General features: G+C 36.6%; 1 protein-coding gene across 3 annotated transcripts in view; it reads left to right on the forward strand.

Annotated features, from left to right (window-relative positions):
• The window catches only part of SEMA3A (semaphorin 3A), a 176068-nt gene extending 157700 nt beyond the window's left edge, over positions 1–18368 (forward strand). For all 3 annotated transcript variants that reach the window (XM_072858416.1, XM_072858432.1, XM_072858423.1), the window contains 4 exons: positions 2384–2541; positions 6670–6737; positions 12379–12521; positions 14106–18368. In XM_072858416.1, the coding sequence (XP_072714517.1) occupies positions 2384–2541; positions 6670–6737; positions 12379–12521; positions 14106–14561 (825 nt within the window). In that variant the 3' untranslated portion in view covers positions 14562–18368. The remainder of the gene's footprint in view (positions 1–2383; positions 2542–6669; positions 6738–12378; positions 12522–14105) is intronic.
• Positions 18369–19955: the final 1587 nt, after the last annotated feature.

The following is a 19955-nucleotide window of genomic DNA, read 5'->3' on the forward strand; positions in this document are numbered from 1 at the left end:
CCATTGATGCAAATCATTGTATTACTATTTTCTGAATTTCATACTGCCTGGATTTATATATGATTAGTGTCCAGAATAATGATCACCAGCTGGAGTCTAAAACCATGATCAGAAGAGCAGCAAACAGGGCAGCAGCCTTCAGGCTGTGCAGTACCTGAAACACATGCTATAGTTCACTGACCGAACTTTATGAACTTATCTACTAGGAAGAATCTTTAAGTAACCCTGTTTTGGCCTTACTTTTTTTTCTTATGTGTTTCTGGTCATTCTTTAATTCTGAAGACATTTATTAGAAATCAGGGAGGGTTTTTTGACAAAATGAAATTGGTTACAGGGGTGCATAGGAAACCATTACACCATTCTTTATTTTCCCGTGTGCATTCTCTGAGTTGATTTTTATATTAGTTGCACCACACATTGCTACATGCTTATATAGATATTAATGCTCCAATTACACAGGACTCAGATCAATACCATCTGGACATTTAAGATACTTAACTGAAGCTCTAATTTGACCTATGCTGCCTCCATAATCAGTAAAGAGCAAAGGCATCCCTTGAGAAATGTTTAGGTCACCTAAGATTTGAATTGCTGCTCTTTTTACTGCAGGACGTACCCCTAAGCTGGGTACTTCATTCAGTGATTTAAGTTAGAGAGAATCAGCTTATCATGTCTGCTGCCTCTCATCTGCTTCTCAAGGATATAGCCCTAACTGGGGACTGGTACGTACAGTCAAGGCTTTGTGTAGAGCCCTGTGTGGTCAGAGATTTTTGCCTGGAGAATGTGGTTTTACAGCCCAGCTCTGGCACTATAATAGACGGAAGCAGCTGCTTAGAAAGGGCTTAGTTTTCAATTTACCAGTGAATTTTCCTTTGGGTGCTTTCCTTGTCATATTTTCCTTGAGAAAATACTGGTGTTTGTATAATAGCATGGGATGTTTCTGTTACAATTAATATGTCTGTATAAACTGCCAAGCTGCGGTCTCTGAAAGAAGTTTACACAACACCTTTTATGAGTGTTTTTGGTTTTGCTGTCCCCTGGTATCCAGTGCTCATCCTTTCTAGCAGGTAGGTGACCTCAGCCACCTTCCATCCCCGAATTCTCTGGAAATGGTACCTCTGGGACATCAAATGCAGGAGATGAAGAATTTTTCATAACATTTCTTCAAATCCTTTTTTTCACACCAGCCTTATGTTTTCTAAGAAAGAAAAATGAATACAAATTTGTATTTTCTTGGTGGGACTGCTTGGAGTGAGACTTTAAAAAAACATGTGTTAATTGCTCCACCATGGGTGCTGGGTGACAAAGTTTAAGCTTTTGGTAGCAAAGTGTCAGTGTTTCCAAAACAGAAGGATTATGCCATTTAATTTTTGTTTATCTGTTTATTTTCTTTTCCCCTAGTTTTGCATCTCAGAGGAAGCTTTACTTACTACACTCATACTTGTTTTCTTTGTGAATTAGTGCTAAGCTGAAATATCTCTGTTTGGACTTTCACGTGGGATCAGTAGTTCTGTTTCCTTATGTCCCTCTGGGGACCAACTTCCCTAATGGACCACATGAATTTGATATCAGAGAGGAAATTGAGAGAGACAAGATATTCTGTTGTGATGCCATACAAAGCTGTAGTTGATTTTGTATGCATGTTTTTTTATTTATTTCATGGCTTCTCTCTGCATTTGAACTACATCTTCCACTCAACGCTATTTTTTATCCAAAATAAGTAAGCCATCTTCCCTCATTAAAGATATGTTTCAATTAGAGTATGTGTCCTACAGAAAAGAGTATGAAGCATCAGAATTACGACGTGCCAAGAAGTGTGTGCATGGCAGCACTTCCAAGCTGAAATATCTTAGCTTTAGTCTGAAATAATTTACTTTAGGTTTCCCCCGACACACACACAAATCAAAGTCATATAGAGGAAATTTACATTAAAGTTATTTTTCTTTTTCTTTAAATTCAAAACCATATTCTCCTTTGTGTTCTGTCACTGATGGTAGTGCTTTCCCAGTGCAGGGATCTGTATACAAAAGAAAAAATAGAAGAGTACTTTAATTTTTCTTACTGTTTAGAGAAGCCACTGAGAGCTTCATACAAAAATCAAAGTTTTTCCTATTTGTTTTTTTTATCCTGAGGACAATTCTCTTCTCATTCCTTTAGTGTACATCAGGATCATGATCTTTTACTGTATTTGTAATGGTCCTAACATAATGTTATATAACTTTTAAATCCTTTTTAAATGATTTATATAATGCTTTTAAATGCTTTTTAAGTGTTTTATAATGCATATTGTTATATAACTTTTAAAATGCTTTTTAAATGCTTTCCTAGCAAAAACCTTGTAATTTGCGCTTTTTTTAAATTTTTTTTTAAACTTTTATAACAGCAACAGCTCTACATTGGCTCAGCCACTGGAGTTTCACAGCTTCCTTTACACCGCTGTGATGTGTATGGAAAAGCATGTGCTGAGTGTTGCCTTGCAAGAGACCCTTACTGTGCCTGGGATGGTTCATCTTGCTCACGTTACTTCCCCACTGCTAAGAGGTAGGGACAGTTTCAGATGTCTGCGTGGTTTGCTATTTGTTTTAACTGATGGTCTCAATATGACCAGAGGGCTTTGGAGATTTTTCATGGGATGGTTAACTGGAGCCCTTTCTCTTCCAAAGAAAACATAATTGTGGGAGTTACAAGCAATATGAAGTCTTGGTTGATTTAAAGTGAACACTGCTACTTCTTGGGTTGACTTAAAAAGCTGTTGTAAAAAACCTTCAGAAAAGAGTTGTCTCTGAAATGGATTCATAACTTTATATTCAGTAATAAACAGCAAAAAGAAAAAATTCCCTTTCTCTAACATGAGAAAGGGGCTTGATATTACAATAAAACAACTACTTGCTCAAGTAAATTATCCTGCATTTTCATGAATTCAAATTTAAAGGAAATATTTATAAAGTATTTGGACACGGATGGAAAGTTATTGTTTAGTGATATGTAACATTATTGTTATTATTCAAAAGTACAACTTGTACGTGTTGATGTGTGTCTAAATGCCACCAGATCAGAAAAATCACTATTTTGCATTTACTCTGCACTGATGTTGAAGGCTTTGCAATGCAAAGTTTAAGGGAAAACAGACTCTGCAAGTGAAAAATATAATTTTTATAAAAAATTTATGTCTTAGTTGCCTGATCTGGAGATTTAAAATAATATTTTCTTTGCATGCCTTTATCTCTGAAATTCTTTCTCTTAAAGTATATAAGCTCGTTACTGAACAGCTCTTAGCTACTGAAGTAGAAATTAGGAATAACTGAATTGATAATCACTTGCAAATAAGAACAGGTATTGCAGTAGTGTTGAGATTCCCATGATAAATTGGCTAAAATGATAAAAAAGTGCTCACATTAAACCGAATATGCCAAACATCTCACACTTTTAAAGAAACAAGGAGCCCAAGGGTTTATATGCATAAGGAGCCTTTATCTTTATTTTAAAGTTAGTAGAAAATATTTAGTTGAGAATGTAGGGATTCCAAATTCCAGATTTGGATTGGTTGTTGCAGGAGGTGAAGTGTGGTAAAAGGTAGAAAGTAACATTTGTGTCACAGACTTTTCAGATGGAGGGGATTAAAATTTCAAGGTTTGCATTACAATGTATGCTAAACAAATACTGATGACAAAAGAAAAAGCTGCTTATGGAACATCAGGTTCTATTTTGCACCAGGAAACACAGTTAATCTGAGACAAGGTTTTTGTGAAATTCTTTAGAAAAGAATTAAAAAGGAGAAACTGAATCCATCCCAAAAGAAGATCTGGTCAAATTTTCTCAGCTGCATGGGCTAAATTCAAATTTGCGGTGGGAGCACGGCAGTGTCTCTGTAGGAGGAAGAGGAAGGAGAAGAGAGGGAACAGTAAGGTTTTCAAAGAGAGTCTGAGAGATTAATTTGACCTGAAAGTTTTAAAGGTTAGAAGTCAGTGTGGCTGAGTACGGCCTCTGAGTTGAAGGAGACAGTAAGGTCAGGAGTCACTGAATCACTCTTCTCTGCTGCCTCCCTGCTAATCTTTATTCCTGAACCTCATCCTTTCTCACCATTTGCTAGCACCCATTCCTACTCCCAGCCCTTCTCAAGACCCATAGAGCACATCATCCTGGCATTCATCTGCTTACACTGATGGAAGAAATAGGGCTCTTTGTCTTTTCGTTATCCGTCTCTCCATCTTATTAAACAGCAGACCGAGTTCACTGTTGCCATCAGGGGTAAAGGGACTGACACCTTTTCTTACACAGATTAAGGGGCAGGGTTACTGGGGCTAAGCTGGATTGCACAGCTACAGCAATACCTTGGGGTGAAGCATTTACTCTTCTTGAGGCCACTATGAAAGAAAAAAGTAAGTCCTGAGAGGCTGGGATCCTGACAATGCATTCAGAAAAGCCACTGTCTTCCCATTTTTCCCTTGGCAGCAGAATAAAGGTCTGTGTTATTGGGGGAGAGGATCCTCTGTTTGCTTGGTACCTGCTGTACCCACTGCCTCAAGCCAGCTTCGAATGCATCTGTGACAAAATCAGCATTGCTGGAAACAGCTTAAATGTCAACATTTTCCTAATAATGAATCCTTGTAATTGTAGGCTCCAGAAATATTGGGAAAGTTGAGTCCTGAGGCAATTGCACAGATGCTTTACTAATAATTGATTTGGGGGTTTTGTTTTTTGCTCTTTTTTTTTTTTCCCCTTTTTTGAAAAGGAGCTTTTATGAGCCATGATTTTAATTTACTTTTCTTCCTTTGTGTATATTACAAGTCTAAATGCCAGCTCAGAGCTCCTGTAGTGTGACCACTTAACTTTACCCCATGCAGATATGTTCTGGTTCATATTTCATAAATCATCGTGTTGATACAATGGTGATATGTGCAACATTTTCCTCAGATTCTAACTAAACATGTCATCCAAACTCCATTGACAGTAATATGAGTCTTTCCACAGACTTCTTTTCTACAAATAGTATCCTATAAATATGCTGCATTTCAAAATTTAGGAAGGAGTAACAAAATTTTATGGTTCCTTATGTCTTGGGTGTATTTTTATTCATTGGTAATGAGTAATATGAAGATGATATCTGAAATTAGGAATAGTACATTTTTTGGATCATATATCAAATCAACAGAAGATTGCTTCTATTAAAGCATGCTAAGATGTCCTAATTCATAATTTTAAAGAAGTTTTTATTCAGAAAAATATAAAAATGCACATTCTGACTTTTTTTTCCCACAAAAACCTGTTGCCATACTTCATATAGCTAATTTCAGGTTTAACATTTCAGTAGTTTTTAGTGGAAAAAAATATGGTTAAAATCTTTCAGCCAAGAAGAGTCAGCTGTGCAGTTGATGGTGCCTCTGTGAGAACTCTTAGTAAGTGCTGATGCTGGGCTGTTAGTGCGAGTCTGCAAACAGTGCTAGTGAACTGGAAAGAGATGGTCTCTGTACTGCAGAACAATGGCTTTTTAAAAATGTGGGCTGTTGTCACAAGGGAGTGACCAACAGTGCTTTTTACAAGGCTACTTGACTTTTGCATATCCGTTGCTGGATACCATAATCTGAAATCACAGCATTGTTCAGCAGCCTAATCCTCTTTGTTCTCCTCTAATTTTGCAAGCCCTCAGGCTTTCTCCGATTCCTAAAGTAAAGTGCTCACACTTGAAACACATCTTTGTTTGCCTTGTTCTTTTTTCTTTTTTTTATATGAAACGCTTTTTCTCTGGCTCAGTTGAATTTTGTGTCACAGCTATTTAAATAAAAATAGGAGCAGACAAAGAGAGAACAACAAATGCAAAATAAAACTGTATTTAAAAGCTTTCTTCTGTGAAATACAACATTTTTTAGTACAGATCAATATGTTTTCCAAAACAGCCAGTGGAAATCAAACTGGGGAAAGAATATACTATGTTAAATGGACATGCAATAAAAGCTACAACCCAGACTCAAGCCACAAAGGATGGAATAAATGAAATTTCAAAATCTTCCTATCCAAGTGTTTTATTCTGTTTATTCTAAAGACAAAGCTATTTGCAACAGTTTTGGAAAAGGTTTTATCAGAAATGTTTTGGTGAGACCTGTAGTGGCTAAAATGATTTATGTATTTTAATTTAGATTTTGTAGAAAATACAGCACTTTGACATTCTTTCAAAGCTATCCATCCTAACATTTCATTTATCTAAAAGATGCCATGATACTTAAAGTATTCTGTACTTGCAGAGAAGCTGTAGCTTCTTCATGTTTTTTGATGCATGTTAAACTGTATATACTTTGATCCCTCAGCAGTCCCTGTATCTCTGAGTCAAGTAATGAATTTGTCTGTGATCAATGTTGCCAACAGATAAAATAAAATTCATAGGCTCAGTGCAAGAGGTATGCATTTACCAGTTTCTGAAGACTTTACCTGTAAGAGTAAAGTTTGATTCTACCTGTAAGAGTAGATTCTACCTGATTCTTTACCTGTAAGAGTCACTTTGATTCTACAAACTGTGATAATGCATAGAATATAGTAGTAACAATATGATTTCCTTCCTAGTGTTGTTTAGGCGTGACCTATGTAATTATATATATGTTCCATTTGTTCCATTATATATATGTTGCCACTCTTCAGTCATGGCAAACTAACAGTTTTCAAATATGATATTTGCAGACGTACCAGACGACAAGACATCCGAAATGGAGACCCGCTTACCCACTGCTCAGACCTGCAGCATCATGGTGAGTTATGGGTATGACTGAAGTACAACTAATTTGTATGTAATTTACAGACTGTGCATGGGTAGAGTAGGAAGCACATGAATGATTTGTTGGTGAAATTGCCTTGGACATCTGGGAAAGACAAATATAATACATCATTATCCCAATTTAGATTGCTTACAATGGCCTGGATCAGACACTAAAGACTGGGGTGTTTTTTGTTTTTCCTCAAGTTAACAGTTTTAAGCATTTTAATTTTTCTGCTTCACTTACCTGCTAATACCATACCATCAGGCTAGGCATATTATGTCAGAAAAGAGTCATATCTCCTTCAGAACAGCAAGAAGTATGTACACCTTGCTTCATATCGTTTGCATAGGATGATAACCAAACACATAATTAACTACCTTGGCTAAATATGGAATGGCCTTTGTTGTAGGTGCCACACTAGCAGCCCTTAAGATCAGGATGTTCCTTGCAGTAGGCCTGTCCCATGTGCTTTCAGCATGGGTTTTCTTTGACATCTTTTGGTTTTGTTTTTTGTCGGTTGTTTCATTTTCACAGTGTATTGACCAGATCTTCCTTTCTTGAATTGTTTGGCTGATCAGCTTCTCACAGTTACTAATTTGTTGCCAAACTCTTCAGAAGATCTTTACTCAGAAAATGAAAAATGTCCGTTTTGCTGTAAGTGAAGAGAACACTTAGGCAATACTTCCCTCTGCTGGAAAAAAATGATTACTCATGTTTGTGGTACATCTGTAACAAACCACTGGACAGATTTCTGGGAAAAATAAAGAAGACGTGGCTGAAAACGGAGATACCTCAAAACCCTCATGTCGTTCCAGTCCTTGTAATAGCAAGAATGATAAATAGTCCAAAGTTATGCTTTTGTGTCAGCTATAATTCACCACCACTACGTTTCAGTAATAGTTTTCTCTATCTTCCTTTCACTTGTAGCTAACATTACTATAGCTTTTCTTTTTACTTCTTGATGTCAGACTCAGGTCAAGCTACTCAGAGGGGAAAAGGGTTTGGAAAAATGCATGAATAGACTACAATCAATATGTAGTTGTCAAGTTTTGAGAACTCATGAATGTACAACTAGTTTAGATTTGAACTAGTCAATGTGGACTAGCAGAAAGTTCACAAATTTCCAGTTGCATGATATCTAGTAATGCTTATACAGTGCAGATGAGACCATCCATATGTTGGGGCTGAGATGAGATTTTCATTTCCCCAATATGAAAATTTCACCAGGCACTAAACGTGGATTTTATTACCAACAGAAGCATGTCTTAGCTTTCTATCTGGACGTTTTACTCACGAATAAAATTATGATCTGGGCTACCACATGTCCAGTTTTTTTTTAATGTTATCTTGCCCTTGCTAGCTGTGATTTATACAACTGTAAGTCTGTTCTTTACCTTCATAGACAAGAAAAGGATTTCAAAACACTTTGGTTTTTATATCTTCCCATATTTGGTAAACATATTTGTCTGAAAAGTTATCTTCTGTCCAAAGGGAAGAGGGTAATCCAGCACAGTTTTTTCATGACAGCAATCATGAGAACTCAAGCTCAGGAAAAACCTATTATATGGTACACCTGATCACAAAGAGCTTTAATACAGCTTTGTCAAAATGAGCAGAGCAAGTATGAGACAAGATATCACTGACAACTTTACTTAACAGTGAAATGAACACAGCGAGCTTAGAAGAATCAATAACTTACAAAAAATACTGAGATAATGCAGTTCTAGGTCCTAGACATTAAGGATGCACTGTCAAAATACTTAATGAATGTTTTAGATCGTTCTTGAGTAAAATTTTCTCTAAATTAATTCTGAGTTGTAAATCAATAATTTTTTCCTATATTTACTCACCATTTACACATGATCATGCATTGTACAGACAGCTGCATGGCCCATAAACTTTCTATGCCTAGTTATGCTGAGTTTTTTCCTTGGTTATGACTAGTAGTTTCCTGAACAACAGATGAAGAATTGGGTTTGTCTATAGCCAAAAATAAGCTTCAGGAATCATTTACTACTCTTCTACACATTCCTTTGCAGTAACTGCCAGTTGATTCTCCACGTAAACCAACAAAAACAAAAAAAAGAACAGAACAATCTCTTAATGTATACCTCACTTCTAAAGACATTGCAGAAACTTACTTTGATATCAGTCTGAAGAAATAATGCTTTTAATAAGGTTTAGGTAGCTATTTCAGTTGCCCTTTTGTGCAAATGTATAAGAAGTAGTATAAAATGACTACACAGCAACATTAGAGGGAGTTGAGGATCCTTAGTTGTACAGATGTTTGGCCAGACATTAATGCTTAAATCTAAAAGCATGATTGCCTTTGTGTCAGCTAAAGAACTTTTTTTTTTTAAACATAACATACTGGTGCTATCAAGAAATTAATCAAGTTCTTTTTTTGAAGAAATTGTAAAAGAAAAAGCACCTTTTTTTAGGTGATTTATCCCAGGGGAAGCTCAAAGAATCACTCTGAATTTAACTGTATAGTGAGATTAATTCATCTGCTGATTCATCTGATAATTCATTAATTCATCAATTTTGGTATAAGTACTTAGCGTTTCATACTTCTTCAGTTATGTCAGAAATTATGTATTTAAAGGATATTTATCAGGGTAGCAAACTGATACTGCTGTTGGGCTCATTTTGGGAATTACAGGTCTCAGACAGGATTTTGGGTTGATTTTCATAACCAACTTCATGACTTCTATAGTTTTCTAATTCCTCCAGCTGCTCTCCTGAACTTCCCAGACTTTCATTCTGCCTTCTAGTCTCTTCAGCTTCTCCTTCAGTCCCAGAGCTGCACTCTGATCCTGTGATTATTCCGTCACTCTGCTTACTTTCTTGCACTCCACGTGCTCAATATTGCATGAACTTTATAGACATCTCTGGACCTGCCTTCTGCTCCCTTAAATCATGGAAATGGAATTTGAAGGATCTCTTAAACCCTTCCTCTCTTATTGCATGACTGTCACCCATACTATATTTTCTGGACCTGTGAGGAAATTTAAAGGAAGCTTCTGCCACTTTCCATGGTGATCTCTAACATACTAGAATGCCATGGGCTAGATCCAAGAAAACACTCAGAAGTTTGAAATGGCATCAGAACACCCACCTTCAAGGTAACTTCCACAAAAACTTATGACTAGGTTCTTAGATACTAAGGATATCTTAGGTACCTAAGTTTTCCACTAGATACTTCTCTATATACTTAAAATATGCTACTGCTCATGGGCAGTAGGACCTTTGCCAAAGAAATACCTATTTTTGTCCTTTGTACCAATATTTAGGATCTAGAAGACTGTCTCCTTGGATCTAATGAGACCAGTGTTACATGTGCTCTGCTCCTGTATTATTCACTGGGACCATGCTGTGTTCAGGAAAATATACCCAAGTGGTGCTGCAAGCCACGTAATGAGTAACCTGCTAGTTAAATCAGCTATTTAGGATGTGGGAGAAGAGGACTCAAAGTCCACTTAGGCTTAGGAGATTGACTTGGTAGCTCTACTTCCAATACCAGCACCCAAACTATCGGATTGCTCTTGTTGAAGTTGGGCCATTCTGCAACCATGATTCAAAGTTCATGGAGCCTGGGAGAGAGGAATTGACATAGAGCATGCATCCTATGGTGAAATCCCTGTGTTTCCATCCTTTATTCTGGAAGCCTGTAAATCTCTGTTTCACAGAAACACATCACTGGAGCAGTAATGTTGTGTCCCAGGCTATGAAAGGGCACATTTCCTACTGACTGCCTTATGCTGCAGCCCTACATGTGCTATCTGTTGTGTATCCCAGATCCAGACATCAAACTGCCTCTCGTTGACTATGTGAGGACCTTTGGCTGCCTGCTCAGCCATGTGAGTTCTGTTCCTAAATTAGAGTACCTAACTTGAAACAGAAAAGTCAGGACATCATTCATCATTCACAATGTTGAATCTGGACCCATGAGTTATCAGCCAACCATTTCCATTTCTAATCTTTATCTTATCACTTCTAGTTATATTCAGTCAATCTCCTCACATACTTCCAGTTCCTCTGTTTCATTGACACAAATTCACCCATGCTCCATCTCAGACCTTACAAGTGATACCCTTGGCTACATTCTCTTCCAGCTGTCTTACTCTTCTCTTGCTGCGTTGCTTTCTAATTCATTCCTCCATTGCTGCCCATCTTCCTGGCCCAAAGCTGCACTGACATTCTTCATAGGGATGTGGTTTCTGAGAGCTGTCATGAAAGTTGTTTCACTTAGTTGTTTATATAGCACCCCACTTACTTGCTGGAAAGGTTCACAATCCAGCAGAGGAAAGCAAGCTAACCCATTCCCTATTTGTTTAGTGTTAATAGGCCATTTGACGTTTCCTTACTGAGAACTGGGCAAGCACCAGTTCCTATTCTGTCCCCCATCCCTTCTCCCATCCTCTCTCAGGGCTGCAAGTCATTACAGAAAGACATATGATTGCTGCATCAACATAAACCAGGAGCTCAATTTTATTTTTACCTTTGGCTCAGTCATCTAGCAAACAGCCTGTGCTTGCTAAACAACCTGGCCAATATGATAAAGGCGCAGTGAAAGCAAACAAAACTTGACAAAGGATTTCTCTGAGAGGATTTTAATTAGACATCATTTTGCTGTTAAAATGTATCAAAAGAAGTTCCTTAAAGGTTTCCAGTGCTAAAGATCAAAAGTGGGAAATGGAAAGAACGACAAATAATGGCAGACAGGAAACCCCATGAGACCAACACAGTGTTAAATAGCTTACCAACCCCTTCCTCCCCATCTACTCCCCAGGATTATTGTACTGTTGCCACTTAAGTCCATAACAGCATTTTAAAGAGCTAAGGTGGAGAGTTGAAATACGATGCCTTACAGCCTCTGCGGTATTGGAGAAGAATCAAATGCCATATAAGTCCTTAGCTATGTGATATTTCCAGCAAGTTGATGAATATCTTGAAACGTTGTTATAAAAGGAAGTAATTTATTTAACTTTCTTTTTCCCCTCCCATAATGTCTGGTTTATTAACCTCATTACATTTCCATAAATTATATCAGTATGAGAGGAAATGATTAATTGAAGATTGTTTCCCCAAAAACATTATTCCTGGTCATTAACAGCTTCAGCAAACTGCAGTGCCATATAATCTAAACACATTATACTACTTTTAAATAGCCTTATGTTTTATTACTTTGCTCTAAAGTATTATGATCATAGAGCCCAGGAGGCATCATTACAGACATTCCACAACTACACCCTGAGTTTTCTCACTGCGTACAGTTTGCTATTAAAAATTCTTGTCGTGTCCTAGATGTTTTCCTTGATGAATAATAATGAGGTTTACACAAAATTTCACAATGAAATTCATTAACTTCACATATTGAGATGTTAACAGCTGTTAGGATTTAAAATACAAAAATAATAAAAAAACCCCTACCAGGGATCTGTACGAAGATAGAGATGTTGATGGAGATTTTCCAAATGGCATACTGATATGGGGAATTTTTTCTTTTAAGGTTTTTATCTTTAAATGCCTTAAGGGACCCCAATTTCTAAACAAACATTCACTTAGCAATTAAGATTTTTCTTTCCTGGTAATTTTAATTATTTTTTTCCTTTTTTTTCTTGCTTTACAGATAACCCAAGTGGTCAGACTCTGGAGGAAAAGATTATCTATGGAGTAGAGAATAGCAGCACTTTTCTTGAGTGCAGTCCAAAATCTCAGCGTGCTGTAGTCTACTGGCAATTCCAGAAGCAAAATGATGACCGCAAAGAAGAGGTACAACAGAAAAAATTAAGAGATGCAACTAGTCTTCTCTATGAAGATATACTTGAACCTGAGTCCTTCCCAGAATAATGTCCATCTGTATTTTAGTTTAGCAGAATTTCTCTGGAATCTTCTAATTTCTATTGTTCTTCACCATACTCTTACTCTTATCACCATAAAATCCCATAAGCTCTCTAATAGGTTTCACAGACTGTTACATCAGAAAACATTCATATCCTCTCCCTGGTCGGACCCCCTGCAAAACACACTGGTTTTCCTTTAGATATCTCAGAAATACAAAAAGATAGCATGCTATATAAGTACCACCTAAAGCATCATACAAGGATTATATTGAACTTAAATATTAAAAAGACCTTTAAAATGCCTCTGAAAAAAAGTTTAACTGCATTAATCTAATTATACTGTTTGACTGAAACAGTATAACAGGAGCATTTCTAAGGCTTGCATGGCACTGTATGTTCTAAGACTTTACTGCAGAGAAGACAGAGACAGAATGAAGGACTGGCAACTGTAGTGGACACAAGGGTATGAAAACTTGTACATTTTTTTCATCAAAAGCAATACTCATAGAGGCAAAATCACTGACTTTCCCTGCTTGCACTAAGCAGATACTTTATTTTTCTCCTTCTCTTGTCACCAACATTCTTATGTTATTACTCACCCTGGTTCTCAAGTCATGTTACTATCAAGCTAGGTCACACATATCTTAAGAGAATAATCTACTCTGGTAGGTAGGGAGATCAAACTAGAAAACAAAAACTTGTTTGTTGCATTTAAGTATTTGTAAATATACCCAAACTACTCTGAAGCATTTTTTTTAAGCATGTACTTAATACTTAGTTACATGAGCAGCTTTAGATATTTTTGCTGTTTGCTTTGTTTGCATAAGTAGTAAATTATGTAGAATTTATTCTTGGTGGAGAGAGCAGCAAACAGGTTTGTGCCCTTTCTGACTGCAGCGACATGTGCGTTCAAATAATGAAATTATATTCTATATATCAATTAATTCAGAAAAATACAGTATTTTGGACAGCTGCTTTTTGAATATTAAAATTTTGAGATTTAATCCTTATTGTTTCTTTGTAAATTCTCCACTTATGCAGAACCTACTTCTATGCATAAGGGCTTTTGTAGTAAGGAACAATAGTAAGACAGAGAACCTTTCCCACAAATATATCTAGGCTTGAGTAAAAGATAATGATAAAGTGACCTCGGTAATATAGGCAAATGCATCCATGTTGACTCTGCTGATTATAGGCTTGCATCTTCTGTAATCTTACCAGCAAGTCCATCTGACAGAGTTGATACACATCTTTGGTCAGCAGCAGTAGGGACTAAGGAGTAAATTCTTAATCCCCCAAACTCTTTGCAGTACATCTGTAGTTTTTCCAGAGTATTTGAGCCTTCCATAACTACAGATGACTGGCAAGGGGTTTTCCATTCACATGGTTTTCAGGATTTTTGGCCAAGTCTTACCAGCTGAAAGGAGCAGTACCAAGGCACTAGTACGGTTAGAGGATAATTTGCACATATATGAAAGATAGCTATTGAAATTACTACTTTTTTCCAATACAGATAAAAGTGGATGATCACATGATCCGGACAGAACAGGGTCTATTGCTACGAAGTCTTCAACGGAGAGACTCTGGTATTTATTTTTGTCATGCTGTGGAGCATGGCTTCATGCAAACTTTGCTCAAAGTGACCCTGGAAGTAATTGATACTGACCACCTGGAAGAGCTGCTCCATAAAGAAGAAGATGGTGATGCCTCCAAGACCAAGGATGCTACCAATAGCATGACCCCCAGTCAAAAGATCTGGTATAGAGACTTCATGCAGTTAATCAATCACCCCAATCTCAACACAATGGATGAGTTCTGTGAGCAGGTTTGGAAAAGAGACCGCAAACAACGCCGGCAAAGGCCTGCCAATGCGCAGGTGAATACAAATAAGTGGAAGCACCTACAAGAGAATAAAAAAGGTAGGAACAGGAGGACCCATGAATTTGAGAGGGCACCACGGAGTGTCTGAGCTACATTACCTCTAGGAACCTCATCCAAGTAGAAACTTGTATAGACAGATAACTGGAAAAAATGCAATATTCATGAACTTTTTCATGGCATTATGTGGATGTTTACAAGGGTGGAAAGTTCAAACAGTTTCCACCAGGTTTAAATAAAATCCATTTCTAACTTTCCTAGTAAGTCTTTCCTCTCTGCTCTGATTCTAAGACCAGAAAGACCAGAGTTTCAAGGATGATAACTTATCCGGACCTAGCTTACCACTCAAAAAGTTCTGCAAGTGTTCAGCAGACAAGTTTTGCTTTCTCTTTTGCCTGAGATATAAACAAAATGCTGTATTTCATGCTGTCATCTTAAAGAAAAGAAAAACAGACCCCAACTTTCATCATTAGCACTACCATTTCTAGACTTATATATAAAACTGCATGAACTCATTAAGCTGATGAACTTCTAAACACGTGATTGGACACAAGGATTTTGTTCTTGTTTTGTCTACCAGTTCTTCTGTTTATATGTACTAGAAGAAGAAAAACAATACTGAATGAGATTGTTTGTGGAAATCTGAACAACATAAGCCATCCATCATCTGGAAGAACAAAAAATGTGGAGTACACTGGCCTACTACTGATGACTTCTTTCAGCTTTGATCTAAAGATGTATTTTATTAAAACTATAATTTAAATGTACCATGAAAAATATGCAGCAAACATTAGCTCTTTTCTAAAATAGATTAAACTTTTTGTCTTAGAAATATTGTACTTTCTAATTATTGGTTTAGAGGAAAAAAAAGACAACTTCCAATTATGAGCTGCTTTACTCTTTTGTTTGGAAAATCTTCCAGGGGAGCTAGTCACACTGCAGTTAACCTCCTCCCCTCTCAGTAATCTATATGACATGTAACTTCAAAACAATTTTTAAACTAAGCTATTTTAACATGAAAGTTGCTGTATAGCATGGAAGTCTTCTGCATTCTTTTTTTCTAAGTATGGTATTTGAAATGATGCAACTTGTATAATACCTTGCTATAGATTGAACCAATGAAGAGGAGAGCATTGATTTCAGTTGTATATTTTTTTTTTTTATTAAAAAAAGTAAATAGCATTAAAATACCCTCTACTAATTACACTCTTGCTTTCTTGGTTCGTAAATATTTGTGAATGCTAATATTTAAATACTGTGGCTCATAGACTGTCATATATCCATGAGCAAAGCTCACATTCAGTTTAAGGAGTTTTGTTCCCAGCTCAGTGGTAGAAATATGTCCACACTACTGATTCTCAGTGCTCCATTCTTTCTGTGGGCCATACCACCCAAATGCAAAGAACCAGCACTAGGCCACGTAAATAGTAACCTCAAAGCCAGCTCTCTGTTTAAGATCTAAGGGACAGTTTTATCTGTGGGTGAAGTCTGCTGCAGTAGTAAATTGGTGAAGTTCAGCTTAAGACTAGTTTAAACTAACAGATAATTTGGTCCTGCGCTTCTGTCTTATTCTATATACAGGAGAGCAACAGGGTAAAACAGACAATGTACTTGCACCATAAGTGTCAGTTTAGGGTTATAAGTAGTGGATTTATTCACCTCAGCACAGGTGTGCCTTTGGTCCCCAGTTCTATGGCGTCCAGTTCTTTTGAGGTCATCTTTCTCCAGCCTCCCATATTTTATCTTGGTAGAGTCCGTAAATGACATAATTTCAAGTAATGTCATTGTGGGGAAAATTACTAGAACAAGGTCCTTAGTTTGCTAAAGGAACTTTTATATAAAAGTGTGTCTGTATTGATGACTGATCTGTTTTGTTGTTATTCACTCCAGATTATTTAATTTATCAGTCAGTACACTATCATCAGCCTTATTGGATACAATACAACACAACCACTGTGACAGCATCTCTCACAATATGTCCCAGTCTCCTTGCCACTCACTAATTCAAGTATCCTTCTGATTAGTGAAGCCTTGGCTTCTTGTCTTCATAGCAATTGGATTTTCACTAATGATCCAGTCACTTTAGTCCCCTTTGAATCTTTTGCAGAGGATGAACTTGCAAGATTTTTTTGTCATATAATTCCTTAGCAAAAAAATCATGGAATAGACCAGGACAAGGCTGTAAGACCATGATTTAGGAAAGCACTTGGGAATTTCGTTTTAAAGCAACTTTAATTCTCTCTTATATTTAACTTGAATCCTGTGAACTTTAATATGCTATTAAGTTCCCATGCTTTCATGATATGCTGAATAGGGATGAATTAAAACATAGGTTCAACTATGTGCTTTCCTGTACAGAAGTATTAATTTTTCAGCTCAGCTTATGATTAATTTCTCAACATTGTTTTCAGCTGAATTATTTAATTGTAATCACAGAACACTCTTTAGCCTTTTGTGTAGGGCTATTGTGCACCATCGAGTCTTTAGAATCCTCTTTGTTACGAAAGGAAACAGTTTTAAAATAAACCTCCAAGAATTCGGTAGAAAAAATACAGATTGATTTCAACAGACCCTAAATGACTTTGTTTCCTTTTTTACATATTAATGGAATTGCTATCTAACTTTTTTCTCTACCATGCTCATAGCAACTGGTTCTATAGCAACTTGCTGCAAAAAATCAAACCAAAACCAACCTCTTTCACCACCCCTGAAGAAGAAACAGATAAAATTAAGTCAGGATTCTAAAATATGTTTTTGTATACAGAGAAAGATAATCTGTGGGAAAAAAATTACAGAAGTTGCAATATTTTTACCATAACCTGGCAGTCTAATTAGACAATTGACATGATCAGATCTTACAAACTTCAATCCAATCCTCAATGACATGAGTAGTCTTGTCTATGTCTTGTATTTGCTTATATAAATAAGAGGGCAGAAGATCAAGCCAGCAGCGGAAATTTTTTAGTTTTAGGTTCATATTATGGTCAAGTTAAAACAGCATTTAATACTGACGTCAAATGAATTTTTTTCAAAGAACACAGGCCTTAATGAATTCATGTATGGAAAGATGCCCTGCAGCTTCAATAAAAATCATACCCCCATTTGTGTCTTTATTGTTTAAATCAACGTAAGGTTTGAAGATAAAGGTAAAAATGGTATTTCTGTAAATTGTCAATAAAACCCTCTAAACATCTAGTTACGGACTTTAGAAAAAGTAAGTAAAACGTTGTGTTTAAGCTGGAGAGAAATAAAGGATTTCATTTATAACCAGAAAGATCTATTTTGATTTGTTTTAAGATACCCATTTTCAAGGAACAAAAATACATTGAATCTTATTCGTACTCATCTACGCTTTGCACTTGCATGGATCACTGAAGATGGGAATTTGTTCAATGGCTCCTAAAAACTGTATGGTTATGTTAAACTACAACATCAAACTGAGAAAATGTGCATCTTTGCAGAACAGAATTAAATCTTCATGACCCAATAAAGTCACTATGTAAAAAAAAAAAGTAAATTAAATGCATGTGAATGCGCATTTACTGATCCTTTTTATGTATTATTTAGTGAATATCAATGGTATGTGTTTAATAGTTCAGTTTTTGCTACCTACACATTAGCCAAAAGAGATGTAAATATTTTTGACTAGATAAGGAGGTACAGTGTAAAGTACTGTTATCTAGAGGTACTCCATTTCAGTGTGTTCAGCATAATACTAAAATGCAAGATTTTACCACACAGGTGATAAGGTGGTTTATTTGCTATATCAGTGCCAAAGTTATGCGCTTATTCTTTAAGCACATTCCTCACTGGGTAGTAAATAATTCTACTTCTGTATTTATCACTTCAATTCAGATGGGAACTAGAAAACTGGAGAGAAAAATATGTAATGAAACTGCTGCTGTAAATTATTTCTTTTAGCATGTATTCAGTTGTTAAATAAACATTTCTTCCAAATATTTGAAGTTCGCTGTCTTGACTGTTTACATGGAAATGTGCCCTATAACCTTCATGAGCATATGGAGTGCATTGTTGCCAATATAATGCTATCAACGTATATGAGCTCTGTTCACTAGGCCAGAAGGGTTGCTATTTTTATTAATGGTGTTTATAGTTTCTTTTTGAAGACTACAAACTAATAATGCCTGAAATGAAAGCTACTAACTTATCTTCAGCCTATCTTTTGGCACAAATTTGTGGGCTTGTGCAGATAAAGGCACTCATACACACCCCCACACACACACTCTGCCCATGAACCAAACCATATATCAGCCTGGAAGCCATGCAAATGCTAGCAAGTTGCTGTACTTGATGAAATTCACTCTGTGCGATGCTAATGGCTTAGTATTGCTATAAATGTCTATGCTGCTTCCTTTTGGAAACTGGCTTGCACAGACAGCAAGTAGAGTAAATCAGATTCTGTCTGTTATCGACATACCCTTATAACCTTAGGTAAACTCAGCAGGTGTTTGGAAGTGCCTAGGGGCTCTATCTAAAAGTAATATGCCATGGCACTAAGCATTGTGCAAACAGCTAATGAGACAAATGCTGCCCTGGAAAGCACGACGTTTAAATATACCAGAAAAGAAGTGGAGAAAAGAAAGTATCATTATTTCCATTTGGCACATACAGAATTGAAGAATCAACCAGTCGTACTTAATCATCACTAATCCATTAAGCTTTGCCCATGTTCCTTCCTGTAAAGCAAAGACAGAGGTGTCCACTTTAAAAGGATATTCTAAGGATACTTTACGATTACTATTGTCTTCTGAAGATGAAACTAAGCCCTCAGCAGCAGCCAGGCAACTCAGTGGGATACAAAAGATGTCTGCAAATACAAGGAGGACACAATGGATGTGGCAAGCCGTGAATCCACTAACTGAAAGACCAGAGTAAATTTTTTTATTTTGTCTGTCCGGTGCAGGGATTATAAATACTCACAAAGGATGACCCTTGTTTCTGGATGTAGGCACAGTGTCCTTTGCTAGAACACCCTACACAGCACAGCTAAACTGACTGTCCTCTTACTACTTTGCTGTATTGCCAGGAATGTCAATGCCTAGGTCATTGTCAATGTCAACCTTCACTGACATTGAGTAGGAAGAAAGAAGAAACATTCAGATTTTAATGCTTGTTTATTCATACATATATATGCATATAGTTATATATACACACACACACACATTTAAACAGCCAGCTTTCACTGAGATTAAATCCTCTTTTCCCTAAAGTATTTGAGGCTCTACATGTAATTCTAGTGCATCTCTGAAGAACAGGTTTGGCGGCCTCAGCTATAAATTGTTATAAATATTTCCTTTGTAAAGACTGAAACACACTATTCTGTTTCCTTACAGGTCACATTCACTGAGCTCCCCATCAAACATACATTTAATGGGAGGCAAAGTTATGATGGCTTTTTCCAAAGCCTAAAACAAAAGGACTATTCTCCCCAGAATGCTCAGTAACAGGATACAAGTAGATCAGA

Source organism: Ciconia boyciana, chromosome 1 (assembly GCF_034638445.1).
Source record: "Ciconia boyciana chromosome 1, ASM3463844v1, whole genome shotgun sequence".
NCBI lineage: Eukaryota > Metazoa > Chordata > Aves > Ciconiiformes > Ciconiidae > Ciconia > Ciconia boyciana.